The sequence below is a fragment of the Salmo salar genome, chromosome ssa01, assembly GCF_905237065.1.
Source record: "Salmo salar chromosome ssa01, Ssal_v3.1, whole genome shotgun sequence".
NCBI classification, from domain to species: Eukaryota; Metazoa; Chordata; class Actinopteri; order Salmoniformes; family Salmonidae; genus Salmo; species Salmo salar.
Genome location: NC_059442.1, coordinates 31,341,682 through 31,368,350, shown reverse-complemented (window position 1 = coordinate 31,368,350; position 26,669 = coordinate 31,341,682). Strand labels below are relative to the sequence as shown.

At 45.6% G+C, this 26,669-nt stretch overlaps 2 protein-coding genes across 2 annotated transcripts; one reads left to right on the top strand and one right to left on the bottom strand.

Moving 5' to 3' along the window:
- Positions 1–464: 464 nt before the first annotated feature.
- LOC106599729 (XK-related protein 6) lies at positions 465–5,797 on the top strand. Its single transcript, XM_014191037.2, has 5 exons — positions 465–1,342; positions 1,431–1,880; positions 3,897–4,102; positions 4,201–4,618; positions 4,741–5,797. Exons 1-5 carry the CDS (start codon positions 1,152–1,154, stop codon positions 5,231–5,233), a joined length of 1,758 nt encoding a protein of 585 aa, XP_014046512.1. The 5' UTR covers positions 465–1,151; the 3' UTR covers positions 5,234–5,797.
- Positions 5,798–19,924: 14,127 nt separating this feature from the next.
- Positions 19,925–25,124, bottom strand: enpp4 (ectonucleotide pyrophosphatase/phosphodiesterase 4). Its single transcript, NM_001141777.1, is given in 8 exon segments — positions 19,925–21,638; positions 21,969–22,238; positions 22,342–22,512; positions 22,617–22,815; positions 22,914–23,033; positions 23,301–23,585; positions 23,759–24,017; positions 25,072–25,124. Coding segments are annotated over 7 exon segments (1,404 nt in total). The 5' UTR covers position 24,017; positions 25,072–25,124; the 3' UTR covers positions 19,925–21,537.
- Between the last annotated feature and the right edge of the window lie 1,545 nt (positions 25,125–26,669).

Genomic DNA, 26,669 nt, shown 5'->3' with positions numbered 1-26,669 from the left:
ACTCTCTCCTTCACAGACACCAAATTACCACACTCCCCTTCAGCCACACTGGGATGGTAGTCATGGCAACAGAGATGCTAATCTCCAGTGGACACGGAAAGAGAGAGGCAGAAAGTGAGGAGGCTGGTTTGTGCTTCATCCCTCCCTCATCCCTCTCTTTTTAAATCCTTATATTTGCTCCTCCTCTACCCCTTACTCTCTCTCCCAACTCCTCTCTCTCCCTCATTCTCTCCATCTCTCCATCTCTTCTCCCCTCCCCTTACTCTGGCAGAGCTCACGCACACACATATGTCATGGGTGATTAGGCTGGCTGAGCTGTTGGCCAGAAGCCTTCTGAGGGAGAGGAGAGAGGGGCGTTGGAGAGAGTGTGTGTGTATAGATGTGTAGATGTTGTATCTAGGCTTACCACTAGGAGGCAGAGTGTGTGTGAGTGTGTGTTGAGCTTAGCAGCGCAGAGGGCTCAAGCAGCGGGAAGGAGCGGACGGCTCATAGGCTGCTGTGGTGTGTGTGTGTGTGTGTTGATCAGTGGAATGAAGCGCACGGACAGACAGGCAGAGAGGCAGGCGGGGGAAGGCTGAATTATTACCACAGCTCCACATGGATGAGGATTAATTCATTGGATTTTCACACAATTACGTCTCAACACACACACACACGCACGCACGCGCGCACACACACACACACACACACACACACACACACACACACACACACACACACACACACACACACACACACACACACACACACACACACGTCTGTTAGCTGGAAGATGCTGCATTAGCTCATAACAAGCCACTGTCTCCCTAGATGACCGTGGTGAGTCAGCCAGGCAGGAGATGCAGAGGGCGAGAGAGAGAGGGGGATGAAGGAGGCTAGAGGAGAAGAGGAACAGGAACGGATTCCGCCGCTGCCGCTGGTCGCGAGGAGCACCTGGTATGAGAGGGGATAGAGTGTTTCCTAGAGAGGAGGAAGGGGAGGAGGGATGGAGAGGAGGCCGTCGTGCAGTGACAGGCTATGATGGCTCCTCGCTCCCCGGGAGAGTCAGAGACAGAAACACAGCGGCTGGGGAAGGACAGGAGGTATTTGGAAAGTGACGTGGGATCAGAGGAGGGTGTCTTTTGGTTTGGGACGAAAGGAACGGGAGTAACATGGCCGCTCAGTCTGATGGAGGGGGATGGGGAGAAACGGGGGAGGGGGTGTTTGATGGAGACACAGAGGGAGACTGTCAGCCTCTGGAATCTGCAGCCATTCACATCTGTCTCTGTTGCCACTCTGCTGTCTGCTATTGGGGCTGTCGCTCCAACTGCCTGGGAAACCTGCTGGGGGAGGACACTACTGGGTAAGTGTGTGTGTGTAGTATGATAATTGTCTCTGCTATTCTCATTTTTACCCTTTTACCATTATTATTATGATCATTCTTATTATAGAGGGATCGGAGGGACCGGAGTTGGCAGGGGTAGCGGTTTAAGGGAGACTCGCTGCCCGCCAGAGGAGGGCCTGTGGCTGGACTGTCTCTGGCTGATCCTGGCTCTCCTCGTCTTCTTTTGGGACGTGGGAACAGACCTACTTCTCGCTGCAGACTACTACACCAGACAGGACTATCTGTGGTTTGGTCTGACACTTTTTCTTGTGCTGGTGCCGTCGATGGTAGTTCAGATCCTGAGTTTCCGCTGGTTCATCCAGGACTACAGCGGAGAGTGTATGACAACCTGGCTGGGGACAGTAGACTGCAGCAAGGGAGGAGAGAGAGAAAAGCTGACCAGGCGAGGGCCAGCCGACCAAAGATGGGTTTATCCCGGGACAGACCGGGTAAGAGTGGCCTCAGTGTGGCTGTGGCAGATCACCATACACATTCTACAGCTGGGACAGGTCTGGAGGTAAGGACAGAGCATGTCATCCTGTTCTCTCCTCCTCTACTGTCCATACAATAGACCACATGTTCACCTCGCCTCACACACACTTTATGTGAGTTTGGCTGCATGCATCTGTGTTTGCAGTTTACCTCCCTTAGACAATATATGAGAAGTAAATAGCTTTGCTTTGTGTGAGTGAAAGTCTAAGATCGAAATAGGGGGTGCTTATGTTTGTCTTATTTCAGTGCATGTACAAGTGGGTAAACCTGTAAGTGTGAGGTATGAAATGGAAATTAGTTTTTGCATATCCCAAGTCCCCCTGAGACACCCTTGGAGAGTGGGGTCACGGCCAGTGATCAGCCATTATTGATGGCGACCTTGGAGCAATTGGGGTTAAGTGCTTTGCTCAAGGACACCGGCAGATTTTTCACCTACTCGACTCAGGGATCTCAACCAGCGACCTTTTTAGTAACTGGCCCAGCGCTCTTTTCCGGGTTTGCTACCTGCCACGCATGGACGCATGCACGGACGCACGCACGCACGGACGCATGCACGCAAGCACGCACGGACGCAAGCACGCACGCACGGACGCACGCACGGACACACGGACGGACAGACGCACGCACGGACAGGCGCACACACACACACACACACACACACACACACACACACACACACACACACACACACACACACACACACACACACACACACACACACACACACACACACACACACACACACAGCTCTAACAACAGGCAACACTGAATCTACAAAAAACTACAGCAAGTAGCATTAGCAAGGTTACTCGAACAATCCAAATGGCCATATTAGCGACAAAGGGCACATGTGCAGACCTGAATAAAGCTTATTTCCCCACTGTTTGGTAAAAACAGTTTTAAACTATTTGGGCTCAATTGATTTTCATCTTCTCTTGCGTTTGCGCAACACCCTGACTGAACACCAATGGTCAAAGCCCCCCCAACCACACACACACACACACACACACACACACACACACACACACACACACACACACACACACACACACACACACACACACACACACACACACACACACACACACACACACACACACACACACACACACACACACACACACACTCTCTCTCTCCCGCTCTCTGTCAGATTAATCTTTAATGGCCTATGTGCCTGAGGGAGATGTTGAGTGGGTTTAAGAGCGGGCGTGCGTGTGTGTGTGATGGGGGTTGGGAGGCAGCTCAGTGATTTGTAAATGAGAGTCGTCTGAGGAGTGTTTGGACCGTCCATGTTTGACTAGTAATGCACTGAGCATTCAAATACATGGTGGGCTGGGGGCTCTGACTGACTGGATGACACCTGTATGACTGTTTGACACACACACCAGGTTGTGTGGTTTGTTGCATGTTTTTATAAAGGCTCACAGTAAAAATAACAACCCTGCCCCTCTCCAGTGGTGTGTGTCTGCATGTGTGCCCGTGTGTAACACTTCCCCTAATGGTGTGGCCTGTCCCAAAGAGTGGTGTATGTGTGTGGAATGGTTCAGTCTGATTGAGATAGATCACTGGGAGATGGAGCGACGGAGTAGAAGGGAGAAAAAAAGAGCATGAAGACACATAACAGTAGTGAAGGGGGGAGGGGACAGAGCGAGAGAGTGAAAGGATGGATACAACATACAATTTTTACTCAAATTAAACACAAATCAATAAGTTCTCTCTCTCTTCTTCCTCTGTTGTGATGTGGCATTTTTCAGGTTTCTCTGGTGAAATGTGTGTGTCTGCATGTGTGTGTTTCTAAGTGGCCAGTGAATTATTGATGTCCTATGAAATTTGCTCATATGATGCAGCCCAGATGGTTGTATGAGCATGACTCCGCACATGCATACACACAAACACACACACCCACAGCCTGGGGCACTCCGTAATTGATCTTATTCATTCAAACAGGTTCTATCTCTCTCTCTCTCTCTCTCTGGGACATGATGGCGGTATTACAGGGGCCATGATGATTGACCTCTCACCTCCAACTTCTGACCCCCAGGTATATCCGTACGTTGTACCTGGGTATCCAGTCCCACCGTATGAAGGAGCTTAAGGAGGCCCAGAGGAGGTTCTACTGGGCCATGATGTTTGAGTATGCAGACGTCAACATGCTGCGGCTACTGGAGACCTTCCTGGAGTCAGCTCCTCAACTAGTACTGCAGCTCTGTATTATGATACAGCAGAACCGTGCTGAAACTCTACAGTGTACGTATACACATACAGTTCACACACAGTACACATTACACACACACTCACTCGTCAACTAGTGTTACCAAGATGAGAATCAATCCCTCTCTCTCTAGGTATATCTAGTCTAGGCTCTCTTCTGTCTCTATCCTGGGTGTTGGCTTCGTACCACAAGCTCCTGCGTGACTCCAGGGACGACCAGCGCAGTCTGAGTTACCGCGGTGCCCTTCTCCACCTTCTCTGGCGCCTCTTCACCATCTCCTCCCGCGTTCTCTCTCTCGCCCTCTTTGCCTCCCTCTTCCACCTGTACTTTGGCATCTTTGTGGTGCTCCACTGGTGTGGCATGGCACTGTGGGTGGTGCATGGAGGAACAGACTTCTGTATGTCTCGCTGGGAGGAGGTGCTGTTTAACATGGTGGTGGGCATCGTCTACATCTTCTGTTGGTTCAACGTCAAGGAGGGACACACCAGGGGACGCATGGTTGCTTACTACTCTGTGGTACTGGCTGAGAATACACTTCTCACCGGACTGTGGTATGTAGACAGACAGACACACCTATGTGTTTTATCATCTAATAGGTGTATCTATCTTAATCAGTGCAGAGACAAATGTGTGTGCGTGCATATCATAATAGTTGCATGTGTGTGTGTTACAGGTATGTGTATCGTGACCATGCAGACACAGACAACTACGCGGTGCCAGCGTTGTGTGGTGTCTACCTGTCCTTTGCGGGTGGAGTACTGGTGATGCTTCTATACTACGGCCTTCTCCACCCCTCACACACACACCCCACCCCGGCCTCAACCTGCTGTGACGAGCTGCTGTGGGGTAACCCCCTGCCCCCCTCCGCCCCGCCAACCCCAGCCCACCTGGTCACCCCTTCCCACAGTGATGACGTCATCGCAGACAGCTGTCTGCCGGTGTTCCAGGTGCGTTCAGAGCCCCCCACCTCACGCCATTTCGAGGGTCCTCTGATAAAGATTGACATGCCCAGGAAACGTTACCCAGCCTGGGATGCTCACTATGTGGACAGACGGCTGCGAAGAACCATCAACCTACTGCAGTACCTGACACCTGCAGCCGCAGGCATTCGATACAGGGACAGATCTCTGCTCTATGAACTACTGCAGTACGAGTCTTCTCTCTGACACACATATACATACACATACAGTTGAAGTCGGAAGTTTACATACACTTAGGTTGGAGTCATTAAAACTCGTTTTTCAACCACTCCACACATTTCTTGTTAAACTATAGTTTTGGCAAGTCGGTTAGGACATCTAGTAATTTTTCAAACAATTGTTTACAGACGGATTATTTCACTTATAATTCACTGTATCACAATTCCAGTGGGTCAGAAGTTTACATACACTAAGTTGACTGTGCCTTTAAACACCTTGGAAAATTCCAGAAAATTATGTCATGGCTTTATAAGATTCTGATAGGCTAATTGACATCATTTGAGTCAATTGGAGGTGTACCTGTGGATGTATTTCAAGGCCTACCTTCAAAATCAGTGCCTCTTTGCTTGACATCATGGAGAAATCATAAGAAATCATAAAAAGAACTCAGAATAAAATTGTAGACCTCCACAAGTCTGGTTCATCCTTGGGAGCAATTTCCAAACACCTGAAGGTACCACGTTCATCTGTACAAACAATAGTACGCAAGTATAAACACCATGGGATCACGCAGCCATCATACCGCTCAGGAAGGAGACACGTTCTGTCTCCTAGAGATGAACGTACTTTGGTGCGAAAAGTGCAAATCAATCCCAGAACAACAGCAAAGGACCTTGTGAAGATGCTGGAGGAAACGGGTACAAAAGTATCTATATCCACAGTAAAACGAGTCCTATATCGACATAACCTGAAAGGCCACTCAGCAAGTGTCACGCCCTGACCTGAGAGAGCCGTTTTTCTCTGTTTAGTTAGGTCAGGGTGTGATATTCTATGTGTTTTATTTCTATGTTTTGGCCGGGTATGGTTTCCAATCAGAGGCAGCTGTCTATCATTGTCTCTGATTGGGAGCCATACTTAGGCAGCCTTTTCCCACCTGGGTTTTTGTGGGTAGTTGTTTTACGTTTAGTTGTCTGTTGCCTGACGGAACTGTTTGCTTTCATTTTTGTTTCGTTGTTTAAGTGTTTCATTTATAGTAATAAATATGAGCACTCAACACACTGCGTTTTGGTCCACTCCTTTTGACGATCGTAACAGCAAGGAAGAAGCCACTGCTCCAAAACCGCACAAAAAAAAGCCAGACTGTGTTTTGCAACTGCACATGGGGACAAAGATCGTACTTTTTGGAGAAATTTCCTCTGGTCTGATGAAACAAAAATAGAACTGTTTGGCCATAATGACCATCGTTATGTTTGGAGGAAAAAGGGGGAGGCTTGCAAGCCGAAAAACACCATCCCAACCGTGAAGCACGGGGGTGGCAGCCTCATGTTGTGGGGGTGCTTTGATGCAGGAGGGACTGGTGCACTTCACAAAATAGATGGCATCATGAGGTAGGAAAATTATGTGGATATATTAAAGCAACATCTCAAGACAACAGTCAGGGAGTTAAAGCTTGGTTGCAAATGGGTCTTCCAAATGGACAATGACCCCAAGCATACTTCCAAAGTTGTGGCAAAATGGCTTAAGGACAACAAAGTCAAGGTATTGGAGTGACTCAGTTACACCAGCTCTGTCAGGAGGAATGTGCCAAAATTCACCCAACTTATTGTGGGAAGCTTGTGGAAGGCTACCCAAATCTTTTGACCCAAGTTAAACAATTTAAAGGCACTCTTACCACATAATAATTGAGTGTATGTAAACTTCTGACCCACTGGGAATGTGATGAAAGAAATAAAAGATGAAATAAATCATTCTCTCTACTTTTATTCTGACATTACACATTCTTAAAATAAAGTGGTGATCCTAACAGACCTAAAACAGTGAATTTTTACTAGGATTAAATGTCAGGAATTGTGAAAACTGAGTTTAAATGTATTTGGCTAAGGTGTATGTAAACTTCCGACTTCAACTGTATATACATGTGTGCACATGTAGCCGATTTGAAATGGATAGCTAGGCAGTGGTGCATGCTAGTATCGTTCGGTGATATCACCTGCTCTGAGACCTAAACTGAACAGAAATATAAACGCAACATGCAACAATTTCTAAGATTTTACTGAGTTACAGTGCATATAAGGGAATCCGTCAACTGAAATAAATAAATTAGGCCCTAATCTATAGATTTTACATGACTGGGAATACAGATCTGCATCTGTTGTTCACAGTTCCCTTTTTTTTAAAAGCTAGAGGCATGGATCAGAAAACCAGTCAGTATTTGGTGTGCCCACCATTTTCCTCATGCAGCGCAACACATCTCCTTCGCTTAGAGTTGATCGGGCTGTTGATTGTGGCCTGTGGAATGTTGTCCCAGTCCTCTTCAATGACTGTGCGATGTTGCTGGATATTGGCGGGAACTGGAACACACAGTCATAGACGTCGATCCAGAGCATCCCAAACATGCTTAATGGGTGACATTTTCAGGTTCCAGGAATTGTGTACAGATCCTTGCAACATGGGGCTGTGCATTATCACACTGAAACATGAGGTGATGGCGGCGGATTAATGGCGCAATTTCAGGATTTCTTTACGATATCGCTGAGCATTCAAATTACCATCGATAAAATGCGATTGTGTTCGTTGTCCATAGCTTATGCCTGCCCATACCATTACCACACCGCCACCATGGGGTACTCTGTTCATTGACATCAGCAAACCGCTCACCCTTATGACACCATACTGTCTGCCATCTGCCCGGTACAGTTGAAATCGGGATTCACGTGTGAAGAGCACACTTCTCCAGCATGCCAGTGGCCATCGAAGGTGAGCACTTGCCCACTGAAGTCGGTTACGATGCCGAACTGCAGTCAGGTCAAGACCCTGGTGAGGACAACGAGCACGTAGATGAGCTTCCCTGAGACGGTTTCTGACAGTCTGTGCAGAAATTCTTCGGTTGTGCAAACCCACAGTTTCATCAGCTGTCTGGGTGGCTGGTCTCAGACAATCCCGTAGAGGAAGAAGCCGGATGTGGAGGTCCTAGGCTGGCGTGGTTACACATGGTCTGTGTTGTGTGACAAAACTGCACATTTTAGAGTGGCCTTTTATTGTTCCCAGCACAAGGTGCACCTGTGTAATTATCATGCTATTTAATCAGCTTCTTGATATGCCGCACCTGCCAGGTGGATGGATTATCTAACACAACGTGCCAATAGCTAACACAACGTGCCATTGGAACACAGGAGTGATGGTTGCTGATAATGGGCCTCTGTACGCCTATGTAGATATTCCATAAAAAATCTGCCGTTTCCAGCAACAAAAGTAATTTACAACATTAACAATGTATTTCAGATCAATTTGATGTTATTTTAATGGACAAAAAAAAATGCTTTTCTTTCAAAAACAAGGACATTTCTAAGTGACCCCAAACTTTTGAGCAGCTAGCAGACCGCTTGAAAGCAGTCTGCTAGCTGTGAGTTTGTATTCTCTTTAGTTTGGCTAACTGGTTGTGTATACACTGAGTGTACAAAACATTCCTAAAATTGAGTTGCCTCCCCTTTTGCCCTCAGAACAGCCTCAATTTGTCAGGACATGGACTCTACAAGGTGTTGACAGTGTTCCACAGGGATGCCGGCCCATGTTGACACCATTGCTTCCCACAGTTGTGTCAAGTTGGCTGGATTTCCTTTGGGTGGTGGACCATCCTTGATACACACGGGAAACTGTTGGTTGTGGAAAACATAGCAGCGTTGCAGTTCTTGACACACTCAAACTGGTGCGCCTGGCACCTACTACCATACCCCGTTTAAAGGCACTTAAATATTCTGTCTTGCCCATTCACCCTCTGAATGGCACTCAAACACAATCCATGTCTCAATTGACTCAAGGTTTAAAAAGTCCTTCTTTAACCTGTCTCCTCCTCTTCATCTGCACTGATTTGAGTGGATTTAACCAGTGACATCAATAAGGGATCATAGCTTTCACCTGGTCAGTATATTTCATGGAAAGATGTTCTGTACTCAGTGTATATTTCAATATACAGAGATTTGTGTGTACTATGTGTGTTGTGACTGAGCTGTGAGTCCAGTAGTCTGTTATGTTTGCTTGTTTGTCTGTTCAGAAGGGCACAACATTACAGAACTTTAAGATAGAAATGTATTGTGTAGAACAGATATGATTGTCTGTTTCTTTCTGATAACCTCATCTCTGAGGTTGTCATGGTAACAGAGACCTTTACCTAAATACACCTGACAATCCCTCCACCAATCAACACTAAGCCTTCCACTGATCAACTTCATATGGTGCAAATACAGAATATACAGTATGTTAATATGTATGTGAAATTCATTTGTTAACTTAATTTTGGTGCAAATGTATATTAAATATATATGAATTTCATATGGTGCAAATATATATTAACTTAATTTATAAAAGCAATAATACACTTGAGGGTATGCTTTTTGAGTCACAAGTGGACTCAGCATTCTACATTTGACTTCTAACCTCTCTCTGTTTCTGTTCTGAGTCTAAGGTAACAGAAGGGTCTCATTTTGTGCCCAAAATCTGAGACGCAATCAGTTCAGAGATGAAGCTGTATTGATGCAGGTTCACATCAAAATCTAGTTTATACAGTACCAGTCAAAACTTTGGACATACCTACTCATTCCAGGGTTTTTCTTTATTTTTACTATTTTCTGCATTGTAGAATAATAGTGAAGACATCAACATTATTAAATAATACATATGGAATCATGTAGCAACTCAAAAAGTGTTAAACAAATCCAAATATATTTTATATTTGACATTCTTCAAAGTAGCCACCCTTTGTCTTGATGACAGATTTGCATACTCTTGATATTCTCTCAACCAGCTTCATGAGTTAGTCACCTGGAATGCATTTCTTAGCAGGTGTGCCAAGTTAAAATGTATTTTGTGAAATTTCTTTCCAACGACAGTCCATCAGTCAATCCGGAAAATTTCAAGAACTTTTAGAATTTCTTCAAGTGCAGTCGCAAAAACCATCAATGGCTATGATGAAACTAGCTCTCATGAGGACCGCCACAGGAAAGAAAGACCCAGAGTTACCTCTGCTGCAGAGGATAATGCCACGGATCCCCGTACTGCTGCTCATTCTGTTCACCAGTTCCGGAGCTCGACGTCACCGGCCTTCTAGGCTGCACTGAACTGTGTCATTACGCACACCTGGTTCCAATTCCTCACTGATTGTATTTGTATAAATTGCCCTTTGTTTCCCCATTGGGCTGTTGATTATTGTTCCCATGTCCATTGGTCGTGTGAGTACCTATGCGTTGTCTCAGCATGTGCTGCATGTTTTGTACATTGTGTATTTCGGGTCTCGTCACATATCGTCCAACGAGGTTTACCCTCGCTCTTTTGTTTGGGTACATCCCAGTGTTTTGTATACATGTTTGTTTTGGGTGTATTAAAAACCCAAATGATGTATTCCTGCGCCTGTCTCCAAATCCTTTATAACAGCGTGACAGAATAATCGACCCAACATATGGAGACAACAGGGAAGGCCGAGCTTGCGACCATTGTCGGGACAGTACAGCACCACGAGGACTGTCTCTCCAGACTTGGGGTCGCCATGGACAGTGTGCTGGCAACCATCCTGCTCTTGGCACCGATCCACAGAATACCCCTGTCCCTCCCGGAGCGCTTTGACGGTGCACCAGCAAGATGCAAGGGGTTCCTTCTACAATACGACCTGTACTTCTCTCGCTACGCCGAGGCTGTTTCCGGAAGAGATAGGGCTGCTACCGTCATCTCAGCACTGACCGGGCGGGCTCTGGACTGGGGTGCCGCGGTCTGGGAGACGGGTGGACCCGAGGTTGAGTCCTACAAGTGCTTCACCCTTCTCTTCCACTCGGTGTTTGATCATCCTGTGGAGGGCCAAGAGGGAGGTGAGCGTCTACTCCGACTACGCCAGGGAGCTAGGACCGCCTCGGAGTTCGCCCTGGAGTTCCGGACCATCGCGGCTTCCACCGGATAGAATGAGTTGGCTCTGGTCACCGTTTTCCGCAGCGGACTGGTGGAGGAGGTACAGCTGGAGTTAGCCTGCCGTGATGACAACCTGTCACTCGACCAGCTCATCAGCATGGCGATCCGGTTGGACAACCTCCTGTAGTCCCAAAGTAAACCTGCGAGGAATCCGGAGCCCATGGCTACACCTGCTCCGTGGTGGGCTCGGCACGTTTGCCCGAGGCAGAGCATAGGAGAAGGAGGAATCTGGGCTTCTCCTTCTATTGTGAGGAAAGGGGTCATTTCTCCCCATCCTGCTCTCTATTCCCTAGGAGCTGACAAGCCAGGGAATTCTCCTGCGCTAACCCAGGTAGGAGGCAAGGTCTCCTCTCCTTGTATGTCAAATCAACCAGTGTGTTTTCCTGTTAAATTCCCTGAGTACTCTCGCCCTTCACTCCCGTTAGCTCTGATTGATTCCGGAGCTGCAGGGAATTTTTTAGATAGCGCACTGGCCACAGCATTACGCATTCCTTTGGTTCCCCTACAGTCACCCATTCCGGTTCGAGCCCTGGATGATCGTCCAATAGGGACAGGGCTCGTACATCACATTACTGTTCCTGTTTCTTTGCTGACCCAGGACACTCATTCGAAACAGATCACCTTCTTGATTATAGACACCCCCACGCACCACATTGTTTTAGGTCTCCCCTGGTTGAGTTTGCATCCAGTTATTTCCTGGTCCGATAGTAGACCGCTGGGTTGGTCGCAGGAGTGTCAGGGGAGGTGTCTTGCGGTGTCTGTAAACATCCCCTCTCCTATGCGAAGACCAAGGCCATGGAGACCTATGTACAGGAGAGTCTCCAGCAGAGTTTTATCTGCCCCTCTAAGTTACCAGCCTCATCAAACTTATTTTTTGTTAAGAAGAAAGATGGTGTACTGCGCCCCTGCATTGATTATCGAACACTGAACAAGGCCCCCATCAAGTTCAGCTCTCCTTTACCCCTCATCCCAACCATCATCGAACAAATGCACAGGGCACAGTACTTCACGAAGCTGGACTGCGCCCCGACAATCTGGTGTGCATTCGTGCAGGCAATGAATGGAAGACGGCTTTTTCCAGTATCTTGTAATGTCCTTTGGACTGTCTAATGCTCCTTCAGTCTTCCAGACCTTCATCAACGAAGTGCTTCGGGACATGCTGGGACAGGGCATAGTGGTCTATATAGACGATATTTTGGTCTATTCTGCGGACCGCGTCCAGCATGTCTCGTTAGTCAGGTCTGTGTTGAGAAGACTGTTGGAGCATGATCTAAGCAGGAGAAATGTTTGTTTTTCCAGCGGTCCATGTCCTTCTTGGGCTATCTTATCTCCACAGAAGGAGTGGAGATAGAGGAGCAACGTGTCAGCGCAGTCAGATCATGGCCCATCCCCAATTCCGTGAAAGCAGTCCAGTGATTCCTGGGGTTCTCCAACTATTTTCAGAGGTTCATCCAGTGCTTCAGCACGGTGGTCGCGCCTCTTACCTCCCTGCTGAGAGGAGGTCCCCAGCGGCTTCGTTGGATGCCGGAGGCAGAGAGGGTGTTCGAGACGCTGAAAGCACATTTCACCACTGCTCCCGTGTTGGCACATTCCAAACCCTCACTCCCCTTCATCATCGAGGTGGATGCCTCCAAAGTAGGAGTCGGGGCCGTGTTATCCCAGTGCACCGGAACCCCTCCAAAGCTGCGGCCCTGCACTTTCTATTCCAAGCAGCTGGGTCCCGCCCAGAGGAACTACAACGTAGGGGACCTGGAACTCTTGGTGGTCAAGAAGGCTCTGAAGGCGTGGAGGCACTGGCTGGAGGGGTCTAAGCACCCTTTCCTGGTGTGGATGGACCACCGCAACCTGGAGTACATCAGGGCAGCGAAGAGGCTAAACCCAAGACAGACCAGGTGGGCTCTATTCTTCACCAGGTTCCATTCAAGATTTCCTATAGGCCAGGCTCGAAGAATGTGAAGGCGGATGCCCTGTCTCGCCTCTATGACGCAGAGGAGAGGCAGGGAGAAGAGACCCCCGTCATCCCTTCATTCCATATCATCGCGCCAGTGGTGTGGGATGTGGACGCTGACATATGGCAGGCCCTGCGTACGGAACCCGCACCTGCACAGTGCCCAGAGAACCGCACCTACGTGCACACAGGTGTGCGGGACCGCCCCCTTTCCTGGGCACACACGGCACCTGTGTCGGATCATCCTGGAATAGGCTATACCATCGCCTGCCTAACGGGGAAGTACTGGTGGCCCACCTTGGCTAGGGACGTCCGGGTTTACGTCTCTTCCTGCTATATCTGTGCTCAGTCAAAGACACTCAGACACCTCCCTTATGGAAAGCTCCTTCTCCTGCCGGTTCCACAACGACCTTTGTCACTGACCTTCCCCCCTCCCAGGGGAACGCCACCATTCTTGTCGTTGTGGACTGGTTTTCCAAAGCTTGTTGCCTCTTTCCTCTGCCTGGGCTTCCATCGGCCATGCAAACTGCTGAGGCTCTTTTTACACACGTCTTCCGGCACTACGGGATCCCGAAGGATATTGTGTCAGACCGTGGCCCTCAGTTCATCTCACATGTATGGAAGGCGTTCATGGAACGCCTGGGGGTCACGGTCAGTCTCACCTCCGGGTATCGTCCACAAGCTAATGGGCAGGGGGAGATGGTCGATCAGGAGGTGGGCAGGTTCCTGAGGTGTTACTGTCAGGATCGGCCGGGGGAGTGGGCGGATTTTCTACCTTGGGTGGAGTACGTGCAGAATTCCCTCCGCCACTCCTCTACTAATCTCACTCCTTTCCAGTGCGTGTTGGGGTATCAGCCGGCCCTAGCCCCTTGGCATCCGAGCCAGACTGAGTTCCCTGCGGTGGACAGGTGGTTTCGGCTCGCTGAGGAGATCTGGAACGCTGCGCACACTCGTCTCCAGCGCGCCGTGCATTGGCACCAGGAACAGGCCGACCGCCACCGCAGTGAGGCTCCTGTTTTCTCCCCAGACTGGGTCTGGCTCTCCGCCTGCCCTGCCCGAAGCTGAGCCCTCAGATTGTGGGGCCGTGTAAAGTCCTGAGGAGGGTTAATGAGGTAATGAACCGTTTACAACTCCCTGTTGATTACCGCATTAACCCGACCTTTCATGTATTTCTCCTCAGGCCAGTGGTGCCTGGTACCCTCGCTGAGGCTGGACCCAGTGACGCTCCGCCTCCGCCTCTGGACATTGAAGGAGGTCCAGCGTACTTGGTCCGTGAGGTCCTGGATTCGAGGCGTTGCCAGTGCCTCATCGACTGGGAGGGGTACGGCCCAGAGGAGTGGTGCTGGGTTCCTGCAGTGGACATCCTGGATAATTCACTGACCAGGGATTTTCACCGTCGGTGCCCGGATCGCCCCGCACCGTGTCCCTGTGGTCGTCCTCGAGGCCGGTGTCGGGGGGGGGGGGTACTGTCATTGATCACCCCGGCGCTGCTGCTCATTCTGTTCACCTGTTCTCTCTTTTGTTTAGGAACATCCCAGTGTTTTGTATACATGTTTGTTTTGGGTGTATTAAAAACCCAGATGACGTATTCCTGCACCTGTCTCCAAATCCTTTATACCAGCATGACAGATAAGTTCATTAGAGTTACTAGCCTCAGAAATTGCAGCCCAAACAAATGCTTCACAGAGTTCAAGTAACAGACACATCTCAACATCAAGTGTTCAGAGGACACTGCGTGAATCAGGCCTTCATGGTCGAATTGCTGCAAAGAAACCACTACAAAAGGACACCAATAAGAAGAAGAGACTTGCTTGGGCCAAGAATCAAATCAAATCAAACACAAACAATGGAAATTAGACCGGTGGAAATCTGTCCTTTGGTCTGATGAGTCCAAATTTGAGATTTTTGGTTCCAACCGCTGTGTCTTTGTGAGATGTAGAGTAGGTGAACGGATGATCTCCGCGTGTGTGGTTCCCACAATGAAGCATGGAGGAGGTGGTCTGGGGGTGCTTTGCTAGTGACACTGTCTGTGATTTATTTCGAATTCAAGGCACACTTAACCAGCATGGCTACCACAGCATTCTGCAGCGATACGCCATCCCACCTGGTTTGCGCTTAGTGGGACTATCATTTGTTTTTCAACAGGACAATGGCCAAAAACACACCTCCAGGCTGTGTAAGGGCTATTTGACCAAGGAGAGTGATGGAGTGCTGCATCAGATGACCTGGCCTCCTCAATCACCCGACCTCAACCCAATTGAGATGGTTTGGGATGAGTTGGACCACAGAGTGAAGGAAAAGCAGCCAACAAGTGTTCAGCATATGTGGGAACTCCTTCAAGACTGTTGGAAAAGCATTCCTCATGAGGCTGGTTGAGAGAATGCCAAGAGTGTGCAAAGCTCATCAAGGCAAAGGGTGGCTACTTTAAAGAATCTCAAATATAAAATATATGTTGATTTGTTTAACACTTTTTGGATTCCATATGTGTTATTTCATAGTTTGGATGTCTTCACTATTATTCTACAATGTAGAAAATAGTAAAAATAAAGAAAAACCCTTGAATGAGTAGGTGTGTCCAAACGTTATATATATATATTGGACAAAAATATAAACGTAACATGCAAGAATTTCAAAGATTTTACTGAGTTACAGTTCATATAAGGAAATCAGTCAATTGAAATAAATGAAGTAGGCCCTAATCTATGGATTTCACATGACTGGGCAGGGGCGCAGCTATGGGTTGGCCTGGGAGGGCATAGGCCTACCCACTTGGGACCAAGGCCCAGCCAATCAGAATTCGTTTTTCCCCACAAAAGGGTTTTATTACAGACAGAAATACTCTTCCATTTAATCAGCTGTCCGTGTGACTGGTCTCAGACGATCCCGCTGGTGAAGAAGCCAGATGTGAAGGTCCTGGGCTGGCGTGGTTACTCGTGGTCTGCGGTTGTGAGGCCGCTTGGACGTACTGCCAAATTCTCTAAAACGGCATTGGAGGCAGCTTATGGTAGAGAAATTAACATTCAATTCTCTGGCAACAGCTCTGGTGGACATTCCTGCAGTCAACTTGCCAATTGCACGCTCCCGCAAAACTTGAGACATCTGTGACGTTGTGTTGTGTGACAAAACTGCACATTTTAGAGTGGCCTTTTATTGTCCCCAGCGCTCATGAAACATGGGACCAACACTTTACATGTTGCGTTTATATTTTTGTTCAGTATTTATATAACATTTTTTTAAAGTCAGTCAGTGAGTCATTCTAACTGGTGGTCAGGACATCAGTCTGTCAGGCTGCTCTGGAGCCAGCTCTTACAAGCACAGAGCAGGTTAAAGGTACACTCTGCAATATGACATCATCATACAGGTCAACTTCCTGCTTACAGAAATCAACCGTAAAATGTATTTCTGCAAAGACTGCCACTATCGCTCTGTCTAATTGGGATATGTCTCAAGGGAAGGTACACATTGAGAAGCAACAAGAGTGACAGATTTGGAAATCACACCACTGTGTATGATGATGTCATATTGATGATTCTACCTTTAACCAAACTTAACATTGATGTATTGTACAGGGGTGATATGAAATGTATGACATGAAAAGTCATAATTTCATTTGAACTCACAGGATTTACTAGAAAACAAGATGGTGCATTTGAAGGGGTTTAATCCTGTCATTATATTTCAAATAAATAAATACATAAGTGTTTTTATTTGGTGAGGGTTAAAGGTTTTCTAATGGTGTTATCCATGTCCCTTAGCGTGAAAACATAGCTCTAGAGATTAACAGTCAAACTTTTTATATTTTAATCTAAAAGTATTTGTTTTGGTTGTAAATATCTTTAACCTCGTTGCCCCTATCTCTCTTGCTTTCGACTACATACTGCTGATTTATGTTCTTCCGTCATTTAGAATGTCCAAACTGAATGACAATGATGAACACAATGTTTAGTAGGACTGTGATGTTGTTGTCCTGGGTCTGCTGTATGTGGGTTTGTTCAGGAGGGTTCAAAGTTTGGCTGGCTAACTTATTGATCTTGCTTGGTGGCATACCCCTCTGATGCTTATGTTGGGAGATTGTCACACTAAACTTGATGTTGTTGTGGGATGGGTTATTGCTGTTACATTACCTCCTGAAAAGACTATTAACCTGTGACAATTCTGACATACTATGATATACTAGTAGTTCCTATCTATAGTGATATTGGTAATAAGACATGAGATAAGAAAAAACATATTTTAAAACATAGTTTAATCTGAACAATACACAAACGTTACATGAGTCCGTATCTACTAACATTTTGTATCTTTCATTTTAATACATTATGTTGTGACTGAATTGAAGATTTTCCAACATGTGTGTGGTTGTTTTATTTTGTTGGTTTCCATTTATCTAAAAGTGCGTGTGCACAAAAAAAGCCTAAACGTTGCGTGTGCCAGTTTTCCTGCAAATGTTGGCATTTAACCATTTTGAACTTGATAGGAAAGTGTGCATATCTCCACACAAATCTTAGAAATTGCATATGCACAATTTCTAGTGGTTGATCAACTGTATTGCAAGCAAATATTGTTATTTTGGGGGAAATGGAGGAGTTTGATGCACAGGAATTATAATAATGGTAGGTTAATAAAATCATTAAAACGTAGGCCTAATGAAAACCAGATGCCTTTGCCGTTGGTAAGATCGCATATGGCATGTTGCCTAATATAATTATTATACTTTTATTATATAGGCCTAAATCATAATCATATTGCAGAGCATTTTTCTATTTTTCTGACATAACTGGTTTATTACCTCTACACAACAAATATTAGGCCACCATTTATCCATTGCTCATTCAATAGCAAACAAAACCATGCTCGAAAGGAAAAAGACCAGTAGCCTATGACAGTAACAGCAGATGGAAACCCATTTACCTTGTATTTTTTATTAGGTCCATGGGAACTATTTTTATGTGCTCTATGTCATCACGCATATCCTTTTATCAGCAATAAGTCCTTTGATGAAAACACATCTCTGGTGGGAAAATGTACATATTGTTTTATGCAGATTTTACAATATTTGCATGAAAATCTGTCACCAACCGGATGGAAACCTAGCTACAGACACACACCTGTCAATTATACATTCAAGTGTAATGATTAAGCATACAGCTGAAGTCGTAAGTTTACATACACCTTAGCCAAATACATTTAAACTCAGTTTTTCATTCCTGACATTTAATCCGAGTAAAAATTCCGTTTTAGGTCAGTTAGGATCACCACTTTATTTTAACAAATGTGAAATGCCAGAATAATAGTAGCGAGAATGATTTATTACAGCTTTTATTTCTTTCATCACATTCCCAGTGGGTCAGAAGTTTACATACATTCAATTAGTATTTGGTAGCATTGCCTTTAAATTGTTTAACTTGGGTCAAAAATTTCTGGTAGCCTTCCACAAGCTTCCCACGATAAGTTGGGTGAATTTTGGCCCATTCCTCCTGACAGACCTTGTGTAACTGAGTCAGGTTTGTAGGCCTCCTTGCTCGCACATGCTTTTTCCAGGTCTGCCCACAAATGTTGTATAGGATGGAGGTCAGGCCTTGACTTTGTTGTCCTTAAGCCATTTTGCCACAACTTTGGAGGTATGCTTGGGGTCATTGTCCATTTGGAAGACACATTTGTGACCAAGTTTTAAGTTCCTGACTGATGTCTTGTGATGTTGCTTCAATATATCCCCATGATTTTCCTTCCTTGTGTTGCCATCTATTTGTGAAGTGCACCAGTCCCTCCTGCAGCAAAGCACCCCCACAACATGATGCTGTCACCCCCGTGCTTCACGGTTGGAATGGTGTTCTTTGGCTTGCAAGAACCCCCTTTTTCCTCCAAACATAACGATGGTCATTATGGCCAAACAGTTCTATTTTTGTTTCATCAGACCAGAGGACATTTCTCCAAAAAGTACAATCTTTGTCCCCATGTGCAGTTGCAAACCATAGTCTGGCTATTTTATGGCGGTTTTGGAGCAGTGGCTTCTTCCTTGCTGAGTGGCCTTTCAGGTTATGTTGATATAGGACTCGTTCTACTGTGGATATAGATACTTTTGTACCCGTTTCCTCCAGCATCTTCACAAGGTCCTTTGCTGTTGTTCTGGGATTGAGTTGCACTTTTCGCACCAAAGTACATTCATCTCTAGGAGACAGAACGCGTCTCCTTCCTGAGCGGTATGATGGCTGCGTGGTCCCATGGTGTTTATGCTTGCGTACTATTGTTTGTACAGATGAACGTGGTACCTTCATGCGTTTGGAAATTGCTCCCAAGGATGAACCAGACATGTGGAGGTCTCCAATTTTCTTCTGAGGTCATGGCGGATACTTTTGATTTTCCCATGATGTCAAGCAAAGAGGCACTGAGTTTGAAGGTAGGCCTTGAAATACATCCACAGGTACACCTCCAATTGACTCAAATGATGTCAATTAGCCTCTCAGAAGCTTCTAAAGGCATGACATCATTTTCAGGAATTTTCCAAGCTGTTTAAAGGCACAGTCAACTTAGTGTATGTAAACTTCTTACCCACTGGAATTGTGATACAGTGAATAAGTGAAATAATCTGTTAACAATTGTTTGAAAAATTACTTGTGTCATGCACAAAGTAGATGGCAAGTCCTAACCGACTTGCCAAAACTATAGTTTGTTAACAAGAAATTTGTGGAATGGTTGAAAAACGAGTTAATGACTCCAACCTATGTGTATGTAAACTTCCGACTTCAGCTGTAGGTAGGGGGAAGCGATAGTGGGTGGGGGTGGAGTCTAAGCATTTTGAAAAAGAATGATACAATGTGTACACTTTATACTTTTATTTGTCATTCAATGACAATATGAGCAGAAACACACAGAGGACCAATTCAGTCGCCACCTGGAGGTGGGACTTCAACTGGTTCGCATAGTAACAACACAGTAATCATAGTAACAGCACAGTAATCATAGTAACTATGGTATAGTACCCACAGTAACAGCAGATCTTCGACTTCTCTACACAACTACAATCATTTAATAATGGAAGATCTGAGCAATCTGGAAACAAACCACACAAAAGAAACATGTGCATAAAAAGATTTGAAAGAACAATAAAAAGACATTGAACACCCTTTCTCAGCCGACACACACACACACACACACACTGTAGCTTGAAGAGAGAATCAAACAAACTCAAAAAGTAAAGTTCTTCTTCAATGACTTATTTTTAGATAAAGGACCTGGGGCTTCATTTATAACCGCTGCGTAAATGTAAAACAAAATATCTGCGTGCGCTATTTCTGGAAATTAATACCTAGGTCTAAAAATCTTGAGATTTATAAACTTGGCGCACACCATACATACGTCATGAATAGGTATATTATCATATACCCCATCTGCACAAATTATGCCTACTTTCAGTACATGCCTGCTTGCAATAGAAAACTTTAGCCACTAGATATTGAGCATATGCATGGTCTAAAGTTGGCGGGGAGTTAAGCACATTCTCAAGTCATGTTCAGATTATATAAATGCCAACTTTTGCATGAAAACTGGCGCATGCATGTTTTGTGGTATACTTTGTACTTACGAACGTTTATAAATGAGGCCCCTGAACATGAATCTAACAGCATAACAGGTCTCCTTAACACTACAGGAAACCATATAGTGCCAGTGCTATAGCTTAGCTCAGCAAACACACACTACTAAATAAAATCAAATTAACTGACTAACAGACACCATCAACAGAAACATAGCTTCAGTCCGGTTTTTGACTCCACTCCCTGGCTCAGTAGTATACAGAATATCTAATAAAACCCTTAATAAAACCTATATAACAGCTTTACAGCATGACTGCTGTTCAATATACTACTGCAATATAGCGGTACTCTTATGAAATATACTCTTCAATATTCAGATTTACCTCCCTTTACTAGAATCTCTCTTAACAAACAATGATGTATACTTCTTTTTATGATTGTCTTGCAGATCTTTACAAATGAACTGAGATTTTTTTTTTTACATATATAACATGTTATATCATTATAGGTGGCTTCTTTGTATATAGACGTATTCAAGTAACCCCAGTTTCTTTCTACCAACTGACTGTTCTCTTTGGTGTCTTATTTCTTTATTTTTAAATATTTGTGGTTTAATATTTATTTATTTATAGTTCTTGCATTTATTTGAATATGCCATGTGTATGGTACCACAGAGAAAGAGGAGTGTGTGAATCTGAAATCTGACAACCGCTCTGTTTAGTCTTATAACAGAGTATGGCTGTGTCTGAAATGACACTCTTCCCTATTTAGTGCAAAACGTTTGACCAGAGTACCGATTGGTTGTTGGGAGCGTGGTGGTGATGATGACCTCTGGTTGGATGTGATATGACGTTCTGATCTGGGATTGGTCAGTCTAGTCGAGCTGGAAGTTGATTACTCTAGTCCAGCAGAGGGTCGTCATCATCATCGTCCTGTATAGAGAGGCGTTGGAAGGGACGAGAGGATGACTGACGCCGTGGCCTCCACAACTTGAACAGTCCTGACACAGAGAGAGAGAGATCAACTCAAAGTTTATTCGTCACGTGTAAGAGGATTCAGAGGCGTGAATGGTATAGTGAAATGCTTACTTGCAAGCTCTCCTCAACAGTGCAGTACAAATATCAATAATAAAAAGTCAAATATTAAAGTCAATGACAAAATCTAAAAATATAAAAGTAGTATATAGAAAAATAGAGAAGAGAGCGAGAAAGAGAGAGAAGGGTGCTCCTTTAAATTTCCTCTCTCTTTCGACTATTACAAAAACGACATATTTCACTTATAACATGATGATATTGTAACGTATATATTACAAGCAATACCGCAGACTAACCAGTGAGTGTGGTTAGAACCAGCAGTACCCCCACCACCAGTCCCACCACCAGGGGGATGTCGACACAGTCCTCCCCAGCCAGGAAGCAGCGTGCCTGGGACAGAGATCCGTTGTTTGGCGCTGGTGGAACCCCTAGCAGCTGACACATTATTGGGTAGACATCAACACTCTGTAACAGCGGGAGACGGTAACCAGGAAGGAAGCCTGGGCCCACTGCCACCAGGAAGGGGTGCATGCTGGGTAGAGTGTTGTCATAGCCGTGGTCTCCCACTAGAGTGTACACACAGAGACAGACGGTTAGATGTATGTATGTATGTATGTATGTATGTATGTATGCATGCATGTATGTGTGTGTCATGTGTAACAGCCTTACGACGTGGTAGCCCTCCCCTCTGTACGATAGTCCATCCCTCGTCAGCGACTAATATGATTGGTTGAATCCTGTCATTGTTCCTGTAGTGCAGCCTATCAGGAACGTCCTTCTTCAGGTACGCAGTCATGTGGGTATGGCAACCACTCAGTAGGGAAAACACAGCCTTGGGGTCTGACACACACACATTAACCAACCTCTCCTTTAACCAGTCACAAACTTCTCACTCATAGCAAGTGTGTGTGTGTGTGTGTGTGTGTGTGTGTGTGCGCGCACACCTCTGTTGGGTATGATAGCAGCGATAGGGGTTAGGTCTACTACTGAGTAGTTGTCAGGGTGCAGACAGTCATCCAGCCTGATGATGCGATCAGTGGAACACTGGGCCATTCCATGGTCGCTGGTGATGATGACATTGACATGCCCCCACAACTCTGCACGCTTCAGCTCTGATATCAGCAGACCCACATTGTCATCTACCTGTTAACACATGTCACACACACACAGTTCAAAATCAGCAGAACTGAGCACAATATAATGCAATGTAATATTGTGTTACACACACACACGTACAGTACCTCTTTAAGAGCCTGTCCTATGTGGGTGATGTTGTCTGGTCCATACATGTGACCTGTCCTGTCTGGCTCCTCCCAGTACAGAGCTGCAAATGATACTGACTCCTCCCCTTTACCCTGGCCCTGGAGAGAGAGGAATGGAGGATAAATTAAGATGTCTTACTCAGGCTGTTTACCATTGAAGAAAAAAAAATGTCACCGTTCCAGTCTGCTTACGGGGTTGCTCTCCCATAGACACCAATGCAATAGCAGCTGGGACTGGTCTGCTTAGTTCATTAACTGTATATGAACCATAAAAGATTGGAGTGGGATGTCTCACTTCCTCTTCCATCTCTGAAAGCAGTACTCAGTGAAAACAATAACTGGGATTATGGGTCAGAAGTTACATACCCCAGTCAGCCAGTGAGTGACGTTGGCCAGGCGTTGACTAAAGGTCACGGAGGGGTTGTAGGGCATGAAGTGAGTCGCTGTTCTGTTCCTGATCGGCACGTCTGACCCCGGCCACATGGCCACGCCCGTCTTGTACCCACAATCCAGTGCAGTGACCCAGAGGGGTTCAGCTTCGTTCCACCAGAAAGGGTCGGTGTCGTTGAAGATAGTGAAGTGCTTCTGAGTCACGTGGTCATACATATTGCTAGCTATGACGCCATGAGACTCTGCATACAGACCTGTCACCTGGAGGGCATAGAGGTAAGAGGTTAGCATTTAGGGGTCATACAAACTGCTGGCTAGAACTCAGATGTTATCGAATTCCCATACGGTATTCAATTTCTGAAATGTTTGTAGTACACCATCCCCTCGATAACTCACAAGGGGTTATAGGTCAGGGGTGAAAGGTTATATATTACCAGGCTGTAGTGGTTAGGGAAGGTCTTGGTGATGAAGACATTAGTAATTTGTTCCACCAGGACTCCCTGCGAATACAGCAGCTTAAGGTTGGGTAGAGTGAACCGTTGAAGGTAGTCAGCTCTGAAACCATCAAACGACACCAGCAGCACCGGAATGGGGGCCGTAGCGCCCGCATCACATCCTTTTCCACTTCGAGTCTTCCCCACTGAAGCAGCCAATGAAGCGAAGGTAAAGAGGAAGTACAGCAGGACAAACATCCTGAGAGAGAAATAGACCAAATTAGTGTTGTGGAGTACACACTTTAAAGCACAGGAGGTTGGTGGCACCTTAATTGGGGAGAACAGGCTCGTGTTAATGACTGGAGCGGATTAGGTGGAATGGTATCAAACACATGGTTTCCAGGTGTTTGATGCCATTCCATTTGCGCCGTTCCGCACCATTATTATGAGCCTGCTGTGCTTTAAAGCCAATAAAGCCTTTATATGTCAGTGTTCAAGGTGATGTACGAAAGAAGACTAAAGCAGACGGAGGCCGATGATTGCAATAAGGGGAGGTGCATCTGCTTCAACCAAAAGTCTACTCAAACTTACCACAAGACCAAATTAGGTTTGTGGCGTAGACACCAATAAAACCTTGTTATACATGTATTCCAAGCTTCAACTTCCTGTAAAAAGCTCCCTCTCTCCCTGAGGGAGACGCTTCCCATTCCAAATGTAATTTTCTAGTTTGTGTTTCCATTAGATGAAGTTAACCATATTTCTGAGGAGAACAGAGAGGGCTCTGATCTTTTACACTTCCGTGAAATTTGACTAATATACTGAATTAACACTGATGTGACCTGGCACGGCTCACAAGACACACGCAGGGCTCAGACGACACACACCTCTGTTGATTGTCAAACAAGTCCCAGTGAACCTCACCACCTATATGCAAAGTGTGCAGACTAGTGTTTAACATGGACATCATATGACAACCTTGGGACCAATATAATGGACCTAGCTAGTTAGATAACCAGGAAGTCCTGTGCTGGCCCGGTATGACATGACACACTATCGTGTTCAAGCTAACTAGGTATTTTGACACCACCCCGTCCACATCACATATCCCTGACAGACAGTTGATTAGCTCTCTAGCTGTGTAACGTTAGTTAGCTAAGAGTTTACGACTTGTACTCCAAGCTAAAAGTAAGCTAACTAACTAGCTACCTCTGCAAGGTAGCCAACAATGAATATTTACTAACGTCGTTACCCAGCCGGCTCAACGATTGCGCAAGATCGTCATACGCACCTTGTTTGTCAACAATTCTACGTACCTGACAGCTTTCTCATTAGATTGTCGTTCTATGGAGGTGCTCAGTCTATGTTCCTCTAAAAGCAAAGGTTTGGTTTTATATATATATATATCCGCTTTCACTTCCTTAGGTAGCTGTTGTCATTTCAATTTCACAATGGGCGCATTCGATTATGCTGAGCCGCGGGGCAATGGGTATATGCCCGCCATGTCATTGGGCGAAAGCGGGGAGGGAGGCACGCCCTTCTCAAAATCGAAGAGTGATCTGCGCCGCTCGGTCATTTTGTCAACAAGGTAGCATGGTGCATCGTGCAGAAACATATATCTCTTTACCATCAAATAAATGTTTTACATTTCTAACTACCTTTCATCGCGAAGGCAGATAAAGCGTTTTTATCAAAAGCAATCCCTTTTGCATGGGAAAACACAGAAGCCTCCTAATTACTACTACGTGCTTAATTACCTAATTTTCGTTTTGAGCCGACTTGTTCATGGGCTTTGAACCGGGCACCTGGCTCACACCCGGGAGGCAGCCCAGTTCCAAATCGAATGCATCAACTTTCAGCCGATGCAAAACACGCCTACACGGGCGCCCGGGTGGGATTAATCATACCCCACAATGGCAATAATCGTAAAAATTTTTTACTCAAAATAGAGGCGTTCCGTTGACAAGCACCTCAGTCAACCAATCGTAATGTAGAAAACGTTGACAGCAGTTTCACACCCACAACAGATGCCTCCTGATTGGTCCAGTGGACAGAGAGCTGATCTACAAATTTCCTCTCTTCCTCTCCCCGGAGAATCTCAATTGCATAATCGTAGCATTCTCTCTCCTTGCCTCCTTCTTTTGAGATGGAGGCGAAGAGAGAGGGCGCGAGGAGAATGCAATTGAGGTTTCCCACTGTCTCTCCTTTCTTCCTTTCCTCCCCTTACAAAAATGTACCATGGTCAAACTATGGTACTTTCATTCATACCATGCTGCTACTATGGTACTTTCACTTATACCATGGTATAGATCTGAATCATGGAAATGTACCATGGTTTTAGCTTTGATGTATGACAGTACTGCCATGCACCTAAATAATACCATTGTATACATGTGGGTCATGGAAATACCATGGTTTCAATGTGCATTATACATTACACCATAGTAACGCACAAGTATGATAAATGGTACCAGAAATGATCATATGGTACTATCTTTATTAATTGTGCGTTACCCTAGTACAATGGCAGTATAATGCAATAAATAAATAACCCACCCCCAAGGTCAAAAGAGGTAGGTTGGTATAATATTGATCAATGTATATACCAGTATGGGCAAGTTTCAGATAAAGTCAGAGGCAGGCTACTATTGTTGGTCCTAGTTTGTTTGTAACATCAAAGAAAAAGGGAAATAGTTGCTGTGAAAAAGGGATAATACTTTCTGTATGAATAGTACAATTTTTTGCTCATGTTTGGGTTCCCTGTGTTGCCAACCTGCAATGTGGGAGAATGTGAGATATATGCAGTGGTGATTTTAGCATGTAAATCTTGGTGGGCAGATTCAACAACAACAAAAATTATGCATGTCAGCAAAGCCTCTACACAACACAACACTGAACGTCACTTTTGTTTTAA

Excerpts from the sequence above, each read along its gene's own strand:
- LOC106599729 (XM_014191037.2), top strand. The coding sequence starts at position 1,152 with ATGGCCGCTCAGTCTGATGGAGGGGGATGGGGAGAAACGGGGGAGGGG. Across the intron at positions 1,343-1,430 it reads CTGGGGGAGGACACTACTGG|AGGGATCGGAGGGACCGGAG; the intron begins GTAAGTGTGTGT and ends TTCTTATTATAG. Across the intron at positions 4,103-4,200 it reads CCGTGCTGAAACTCTACAGT|GTATATCTAGTCTAGGCTCT; the intron begins GTACGTATACAC and ends CTCTCTCTCTAG.